The 9,114-nt window shown below is 33.0% G+C and overlaps 2 protein-coding genes across 3 annotated transcripts; both read left to right on the top strand.

Annotated features, from left to right (window-relative positions):
* Positions 1-235: 235 nt before the first annotated feature.
* LOC139877698 (signal recognition particle 9 kDa protein-like) lies at positions 236-4,942 on the top strand. Its single transcript, XM_071865123.1, has 4 exons — positions 236-393; positions 537-605; positions 4,173-4,266; positions 4,702-4,942. Exons 1-4 carry the CDS (start codon positions 322-324, stop codon positions 4,773-4,775), a joined length of 309 nt encoding a protein of 102 aa, XP_071721224.1. The 5' UTR covers positions 236-321; the 3' UTR covers positions 4,776-4,942.
* Positions 4,943-6,064: 1,122 nt separating this feature from the next.
* On the top strand, positions 6,065-8,889 carry LOC139877029 (probable WRKY transcription factor 21). 2 transcript variants are annotated; one of them, XM_071864436.1, is made up of 4 exons: positions 6,065-6,210; positions 6,461-7,176; positions 7,845-7,961; positions 8,609-8,889. In XM_071864436.1, exons 2-4 carry the CDS (start codon positions 6,503-6,505, stop codon positions 8,751-8,753), a joined length of 936 nt encoding a protein of 311 aa, XP_071720537.1. In that variant the 5' UTR covers positions 6,065-6,210; positions 6,461-6,502; the 3' UTR covers positions 8,754-8,889. The 2 variants fall into 2 exon arrangements, with proteins under 2 accessions (XP_071720537.1, XP_071720536.1); XM_071864435.1 differs by having other exon boundaries at positions 6,070-6,210; positions 7,839-7,961.
* Positions 8,890-9,114: the final 225 nt, after the last annotated feature.

The raw sequence follows: 9,114 nt of genomic DNA, 5'->3' as shown, positions 1-9,114 counted from the left end.
TCGCAGGCTCCGTAACTAAACACAATAAAATACATTAAAAATCGAACCCCCGGCGCGAAGCGAGAGTTCGAAAACTAGTTATTACAGAAACATCAACTTATTAAAAAAAAAAAAAATCAAAAAAAGTTATTAATATTTACTTTTATTTTTTACGACGGAGTTTCGAGTTCAATTTATTTTATTTTTATTTATTTAAACTTTAAAGTTAATTAAAGTTAAAACCCTCGATATTTAATTATTTATACACATATATTTTTCTAAACTCCGATTTTGATCACCGCCGGCTAGGGTTTCAGGCGATTATTTACCGAACATAAAATAATGGTGTACGTCATCACATGGGACGATTTCGTCGAACAATCCGTGAAGCTATTTCGATCGAATCCAGATAAAGTAATCTAATTAACTAACCTAATTCAATTTTAGGGTTTATTTTGCTATTGGTGTTTCAGATCTAATACATGAATTCACTATTATTAGTTTATGTGTATGTATCTGATTGTATGACTTACTGTTATACTTTGATAATTGTACAGACTCGTTATGTGATGAAGTACAGGCATTCTGATGGTAAATTGGTACTCAAAGTCACTGATGATAAACAGGTACTTTAATTCTTAATTATTATAATTATAATTATTATATGTATATATTGATATATTGATATTGATTGATTGATGTTGTTTGTCTGTGTTTATTGTATTGATTTGTGAATGTTTGATTTTGTTGTTGTTGATGATGAATTTGCTTAATTATCTATTTATCATGATTATTTTAGATGTTAAACTTTGTGAGATTTCGTATGCTTAGATAGTTATGATGTTGTTGTACAGTGTGCAGATGGTATGACATAAAGCAATAGGCCCCGTTTGGCTCACGGAATCTGATGGGATTCCGGCGGAATTGGAATTGAATTTAGACATATGACGTGTCTAAATTCAATTCCAATTCCGCCGGAATCCCATTGGATTCCGTGAGCCAAACCCATTAAGATATTTTTTTAACATTCTTCAATAGTTGTACACTTGTACTTCAAAACCATAACAAACTCCTTGTTCCCCTTGAATTTGTGTTGACCAGCTGAATTTAGTTAAAGGTACAATAAAGTATGCATGAATAATTGAAAGCCCTAAGGGCGTCAATTAGCATAGGCTGCATAGCCCTATATTCTATGCAATCAAACATCCATAAGTGATAAATGGTCTTTTTGTGTAATAGTTTTGATGGCTAGAAAGGTGATATCGCATATTTTATACGCATTTTCCTTAGCGATATCGGGTACATTTTGGTCCTTTTGGATACGATTTGGAATTATTTCGGTGAAAGTTGTGAAAAGTTTGAGTTCCAAGACCAAGGAGGTTAATTTTGAAGTTATTTGATGGTTTTGGGTGATTTTCGATGTAAACGAGTGAAAGGGTTTGGTCCGATTCGAGTTTTGGTGTTTGTATTAAGTTTTTCAGCTCATTTCAGCAAAAATGACATGGAGCGCCGCTCCAAAACGTGGCGCGCCGCGCCATTCCACATAAAATACAGTTCGAGCGTTTTTAAAAGGCAGATTTCAGCTCACCAGTTATTTGGCGCGCCGCGCGAGGAAAGGGCGCGCCGCGCGAGTAAGGGCGCGCCGCGCGAGTAAGGGCGCGCCGCGCAGGGTCTTTACCGGGTTCAGAATTGCACCTATTTAAAGCCCGAAAATTACCCTAATTTATCATTATCGTATCCAGACGAATTCCAGCAGCTTTTTGACGAACTTAGGTGATTTTTGGGGATTTCCAAGGTCATTCTAAGGTATCAATCATTCCGGAAACAAGTCTCGATTCGTTTATCTTTCAGGATTCAATCATTGATTAGGTGAATCTCTTGTCATAAACAATGAATTTCTCTATTACTTTATTTGTGATTTTTATTGTTGCCATGATTATTGGCTAAGTTCTTTAATGTTTGTCTAGATTTAATAACCTATGTATTGGATGCTACTTATCAGTTGTTTGATTAATTTATGATGAATTGATGTTTGAATTAAAGAACCATTCTTATTGAAGCTAGACTCTTCGATTCAATTGGTTGTGTACTTGTTTGATAGGACGAGAGTTCATTAATTTAGTGCATTAATTTACAATTGGTTTGTCTTAATTGATTGTTTGCTTACTCGGAGACGAGAGTAAATTGAATTCAAAAGGCTAGACGAAATAGGGGTGAATTATGCGCAACGAGAGTTGGTGTGATTGTGATTTGAGTCTTCATCTCAGTTGAACTGTTTAGTCACAATTAGGAGGTCTTAGGTTACGGGGAATTCCGTGTCGTGTAATCTTAATTGAAGTGTTTGCGCTGGGGAATTCCAGGTGAACCGACTAGATAATTCACATAAGTTAGATAATAACTGGGGCTTAATCTAAATGCATCCAATACTAGGTGAAAAAGGTCTAGACAAGCATTCGTTTTTTTAATTGTTTACAACTATCTTATTTTACTCGTTTGTTTGCTTTAAAGCTTAAAACTGAAAACACCAAAAATATTGTTCAATCTTGTTATTAATTAAAGCTATCTTTGATTTTGGCGAATCGTTAAATAGCCAACCAAACAAATTATCTCGTAATTCAATTTTCTAGATTTAACTTAGTTTAATTCATTAGTTACAATCTTAATTTTCACGTCTAAACTGTCCTTGGAACGATCTTGGATTTACCAACTTTATACTATTGCACGATCGGGTACACTGCCCGTTAGTGTGTAGTAAATCTTTAAACCGGTTTTTCCCATTATAAATAATAGACGCGATTTCACACATCAAAAGGCATTCAAGATTATTAACAGAAATTCTTCTTTAATGCTCAAATTTTATATCTAATCTTTTACTTATGTAATGATTTTAGAGCCACTTAAGTATTTTGAGTTTTAGAAGGTCTTGAGAAACATCTAATAAGTGTGTGAAAGTTCTATTAATATGACAGTTAAAAGTCGATTTAGATTGTTGAGCTTTTGTTAATTGAGGGATCAAAGCCAAAAGGTTATTAAATCATTGTTCTGTTAGAAAGTATAGTATTAGTTGTATCTGTGTAGATTACTAGGGGTAGATATATCATATATCCATGTCTGAAGTTAGTTTCAGTGTGGTGTCTCACTTAGTAAGTATTAGCTGTCAAAGTTTGAGTTAAAAGACTAGCAGAATTTGAACATGTAGATAATATAGCTTGGTATTGTGCTGTTTAGTTCTGGAATAAAAAGCCCTGAACAATATAACAATGAGTTATAATACGTTGCTACCAGTTGATGTTGACATTGATTTTGAAGCTTGTAGTCATCAATGCACTTTATATAGTTCGTTGTTTCTTAATTTACAAATCTTGGCACTTAAATAGCATATAGCGTATATGATACCTTTTGCAGGATCATGGAAATTTGATTTTACCATTTTCATGGCGTCTCAATTTTAATTATTTTTTTAAAATTATTTTCCTACTTATTGGCCGGAGGTCCACTCGGAAGCAATCTCTCTATCCGTCGAATAGAGAGGTGGATGACTTTCTCTACTTTTGAGAGTGTTTTCACTTTGGGTGGAGAAATGACTTGTCTTTATTCTCGGATAGGGGAAGGATTGTCTACCTCTCCTCTCCCCCATACACCACTTATGTGGTATTGGGTTTTGTTGTTGTTATACCTTTTGAAGAATGTGATTTTTTTCTAATAATAGCTGAGAGATTAGTTTTACTGGTCAGGCGGCATAATTTAGAAGCTTTTTAATTTAATGGTACATTATTGTTTTTTAATTGAACTTAGTGTTGGCACAAGTGGATTCGAAAATAATTGATTATAGGACTAGGTCTTTAAGTTCAATAGAAAGACTCTTTTTGATGAATTCCATGTATGTCAAGTGATGCAGCCATAGCTGGTTCCTAATCTCTTGTGAAAAGCTTTGTTAATGCCCTAGCAAGATATATGTACTTTTTTTTACCAACCATTAAGTTGAATAAACATTGAAATTTCAAATGAATTGGGCGATTTAAGGCCTGTTTTTTGTAAAGCTATATGCTTATTATACATATATAGCTTGTTAGTGCGAAAAGATTACCAAATTGGCTAGTAAGTGTGCGTATAAGTTGCCATCTTCTATTTGCTTCTCTTACAGACATGTGACTGATGTTTTTTTTTTTTTTTTTGGGATTTGTTTGTTTTAGTGTCTCAAGTTTAAGACAGATCAGGCACAAGATGCTAAGAAAATGGAGAAGCTTAACAACATATTCTTTACCCTCATGGCTCGGGGTCCTGAAAGTATTACCCTTTTTCATTTCTTCTTTCTTCACTGCATTTGCGTTTTCTAGTCTGTGTAACAAAATGGGTTGTTGGGTCAGCTGTTTCCATTGACACAAAAATAAACTAGGCCGATCCATTAATTCTTAATGGGGAAAGGCTTAATTATAGACCCTAGGTTATACGAATAGTTAACAACTGTATTCGACTCTTTTCTTAACCACCTTTGAGTGGTTGGTCAGTGATAGTTAAGAAATACAGTTTATTTTGTTATGATTAATAATAATAATTAATAATTAATAATTCCATCCATCAACAACATATCCAATGCATCCTAAGATCATTTTAGGTATGACATTGAAACGGTTAAAATAAGATTTAAAGTACCTATTTGTTTATGTTTATATAGTATAATACTAATGAAAAATATATTTAACTTGTTTTTTTATTTGGCAGCTGATATAACAGAAGTAACTGGAAAAGAACAAGCAGCACAGCCTGCCAAAAAAGGAAGGGGAAGGAAGCAATGAGCCAAGATATGTTCATTTTTAATCAATCTGATTTTTGCCTTTTTTGGGTTCTGAATAAACCCCATTTCACCAGATTATAAATAGTCAATTTTCTTTTTTTATGAATTGTATGAAATTAGATAGATCTTTTTCTGCCAAAATCTTGAAATATATGTACTTCTGCATTCTGCTTGCATTGCAAAATTTAAGATTCTTGAAATATATCATTGCCACAAATTCTTTTTGAAAGATTATTAATAAAAAATAGAACTTGTGTATTGGAAGCCAAGTGCTCAAGAACCATGACATAAACAACACAAAGATAAGGGTATGAACAAAAGTTTGGATCAAGACATATTGTCTGGGTTTATGCGTGTCATTCATTGCATAAATTATGCCTAGGATTCTTGTCTATGTTCAACTTTTGTTGCATAATTCACTAGTTGTGAAGTCATTCATATGCATCAATTCATGGATCGAGTTCATTGCGTGTATGATCATATTTTGTTGCGAGAGGTACAACGCGCTCGCTCGCTCATGTCAGCTCACCGCGTAACGACTACTATGCGTATGCATCCAATATGTTCCTGTTCTATTCTGATTTACAAGTCATTACCAGAATATTGTCTTGAATGACAATTATAGTATTGAAGAAAAAAAAGGAATTTTGTTTACAAAAAAGAGTGTCCCATCTATTAAAGTTGTTGCCAAATGGCCAGTTAATTGTGGGGAATATTGTTTTAATTGTTTCTGGATATTACCATAAAAGATTATAGTTTAATATTTGTAATAATTATTTAAATATTCTTTTAGTTAAAAACATGGGTCTATTTCAACACTAACATATATACCAAACCCTATCTTAAGTCTTGAAAGAATCTGTATTGTACCCTACACCTCAAATAGTCATTAATTCAATATTTGTGACATATGATATATTTCCAACTATTGTAGAAAAACATTTTTATTTTTATTTTTTTATTTATTTTTTTTTTTTTTTGAAAGGCAAACCTACAACTAGAATAAAGCAAACACTAAACATATCATCGAAAAGAAACTGTATAATTGTACACTGCACCTCATATAGTCATTAATTCAATTCAATTCAATATTAGTGATTCATGATTTATTTCCAATTATTATTGTTACAAAAACATTTTTTTTTTCCTTTTGTTTTTATCAAATAAATTAATAATTAATACTTGTATGATGGAATATATGTCACATCCATAATTGGATCATTACAAACATCAAACTAAGTGGGATCCACCTTAGAAACTGAGACACACAAACTGCACTTTACACTTCTCTGCAGCTCTGCTTACTCATTTCTTCTCTAAAAGCTTCAATACCTCATTCCCATTCTCAAATTTTTATCAAGTTTTTATCTTTTTCATAGGACCATATGAAGTTTCAAGGATTCTTACTCTAAGATTTTTATCCCCCTTTAAAACAGGCATGTTCTTTGCTGAATTATATATTTTTTTTCTTGTTACATGAATTAATTTTTTCTCTTGTTTCATATTATGTTTCCCTAATTGGTTATAAATTAATTTGCCTCCTGCTATGATCATTCTGTTGATTATGAAACACCCTTTTTATAGCAAGTTTATTCCACTTGTCCTTAAATCACTAATATAAATAAAATCCATTATGACTTATCAAGATTCTTGAATTAGTAACAGCTTTTTTTCTTCTTTTTTTAGGAATATAGATATAGATTTAATTCAAGATTAGTGCTTTTTGATATGGAGGATGTTGAAGCAGCAAATAAAGCTGCTGTTGAAAGTTTCCATAGGATTATAAGTCTAATAGCCCAACCCCATGATCATGTTCACCATAAAAACCTTACAGAATTAACAAAAGATGTGGTTACAGGATTCAAAAAAGTTGTATATCTTCTTGATAAGGAATTAAGTAATTCAAGAATAAGAAAATTCAACAGATTTCAAACAAGAATCCCTCAAAACATACTTCTAGAAAATAATCACAAAATCCCACCAAAGCCCATTCAAATGAACAATCTTTCTTTATCAAACCAATACGGGTCGCTCGAATTAAGCTCGAATTGGAAGAACTCAATCCAAATTCCCCAAAATACCCTTTCAAGATACCAATATGTTCAACACCAACAAAATTTACAAGTTAAACAGCAGACTGAGATGATGTATAGGCGAGCCAATACCGGATTCAACTTGAATTTTGATAGCTCAACTTGCACACCTTCAATATCATCCAACAAATCTTTTGCATCTTCATTGAGTATTGAAGGAAGTGTGGCTAATATGAGTGGGAGTTCTTTAAATTTAATCGGATCATCATCGCATTTAAGCGATAATGATACGTACCAACACAAAAAGAAGTGTTTGGGAAGGGGTGACTATGGGAACTCGAGTGGTCGATGTCATTGCTCCAAGAAAAGGTAATGAACTAATGATATATTTTCATATTCTTAAATGTCTTAAATGTTATGTTTATACTCGGCAATTGAGACCCATAGCTTGAAAAATGAGTCCACTGGTTTAGGTATTTAACCCACTGGATCCATAAAAAAGTTAAAGAATGGGTCCAATTTAGACCCATATGAAGCTTAACAAATATATATATAATATATATAAGGTCCAATAGGTCCTGGTTCTTAACTGGTCTCACCAATCATGCCAATCTTCGTTGTACACAATTCCTGTCAACTAATGTTACAACTCAATTCATCTCCTTGGTCCAGATGAATGCTCAATTACCCAACTCAACCACTTGAAATTTACCTAACAAATATATAAGGTCCAACAGGTCCCGGGTCTTAACGGGTCTTTATGAGATTCTAAAAATATAATTACCTAGAGTTTTATGAGTTTAAGAAACTTTGAAAAATGTGTCTCGGTCCAACCCGGCACGACCCGACCATTTAGACCCGACCCGTTTGACCCGTCTAAAAAATCCTACCCGTTTGACCCATGACCTGTTTCGACCCAAACATGTTCCGTCTTGACCCAATCCGATCCGTTTGCCAGGTGTAGTTAGGTTATTATAACCTTTTTAATGTTAATGAATTTAAAATTTTAAAATTATTTTGTTGGATTGAAGACATAGGGTTAAGAGGTCAATCAAAGTTCCTGCTATTAGTAACAAGCTTGCCGATATTCCGGTGGATGAGTATTCATGGAGGAAGTATGGTCAGAAGCCCATCAAAGGTTCTCCTCATCCAAGGTACTTACACTTACACTTGTCGATTTGTTAAACATCGAAAAGATGCTTTGTTAGGAAGATAAACATAAGGAACCTTTGTGGGTTCAGTATAATAGCTTAAACTATGATGGATCAAGTATCCATGAATGGAATTTGAAGTAGTTTGAATTAATTTAACTTAATTAGTGGTTTTCTTAGTATATCTATTTTTACCAAATTTGACTACTTGGACTTTAAGCTTCTTTATTTTGTAAAATGAGAATCAGTTTTTCAGCATATGCAAATGTCTGCAAAGAGCTTTCTACTATCAAATCTAACATCCACTTAAAAAATATGTAATTATGGGAAACTATGTTATGTTCTTGGTTAAAGAGGACCATATAAACGCCTAAGCGAGGATTTGTGTGTCATATTTTTCGATACAATCAAAATTTAACTGTGATAGTTTGATTGTCACCAAGAGTGAACAAAACCAACTCGTTTGAAACTTCGAACTTCTGAAAAATTTCAAGAAAAGTTACTATTTTTTTTTTAAAGAAATATCAAATCTTCTACCTTTTGGGTACTTTTGAAATGGGATTTCCTTGTTATGTTATAAAAACCAAAACTTTAGAGGTGAATCTAACCAAACCATATATGTTTTGTTGTTTCTTATATTGTGAAAACAGGGGATATTATAGATGCAGCAGCATGAGGGGTTGTCCAGCAAGGAAACATGTGGAGAGATGTTTGGATGATTTTGGTATGTTAATTGTCACCTATGAAGGTGAACATAACCACCCTTTGTTACCTTCTCAATCTGCAAACACATAATACCACAAACTATGTTTTATAGTCCTTTTTCGTGTTTTATTGGCATAAGGATTGTTCATATGTACATTTTAGTTGGTAATGAATATATGAAGCGAAACCATTGTCTGTTGCGCTTCAGTATTGTTAAAACAACGTATTATCAAGCCATCGATCGATCGATGTATCATTTAGATTGCTTGCACTAGGCATTTGTTTTTGTTTTCTACGAATACTTATATGTGTCGCATGCGGACACATTAGGAGTTAGCTTATGCTTTATGAGTAATTGTGCATCCTATGGTTTGTACGCATAAAGGAAGACATATCTGAAATACTCAAAAAACTGACTAAAATGTGTTTTTAACAATTTTACGTCCATCGT

Source organism: Rutidosis leptorrhynchoides, chromosome 11 (genome assembly GCF_046630445.1).
Source record: "Rutidosis leptorrhynchoides isolate AG116_Rl617_1_P2 chromosome 11, CSIRO_AGI_Rlap_v1, whole genome shotgun sequence".
NCBI classification, from domain to species: Eukaryota; Viridiplantae; Streptophyta; class Magnoliopsida; order Asterales; family Asteraceae; genus Rutidosis; species Rutidosis leptorrhynchoides.
The sequence above is the reverse complement of the archived record's forward strand: the minus strand, read 5'-3'. Positions and strand labels throughout refer to the sequence as shown.

Coding starts and splice junctions, on each gene's coding strand:
- LOC139877698 (XM_071865123.1), top strand. CDS start 322: ATGGTGTACGTCATCACATGGGACGATTTCGTCGAACAATCCGTGAAG. Junction 394..536: donor TTCGATCGAATCCAGATAAA/GTAATCTAATTA, acceptor ATAATTGTACAG/ACTCGTTATGTGATGAAGTA. Junction 4,267..4,701: donor CATGGCTCGGGGTCCTGAAA/GTATTACCCTTT, acceptor TTTATTTGGCAG/CTGATATAACAGAAGTAACT.
- LOC139877029 (XM_071864435.1), top strand. CDS start 6,503: ATGGAGGATGTTGAAGCAGCAAATAAAGCTGCTGTTGAAAGTTTCCAT. Junction 7,177..7,838: donor TGTCATTGCTCCAAGAAAAG/GTAATGAACTAA, acceptor GTTGGATTGAAG/ACATAGGGTTAAGAGGTCAA. Junction 7,962..8,608: donor AAAGGTTCTCCTCATCCAAG/GTACTTACACTT, acceptor TTGTGAAAACAG/GGGATATTATAGATGCAGCA.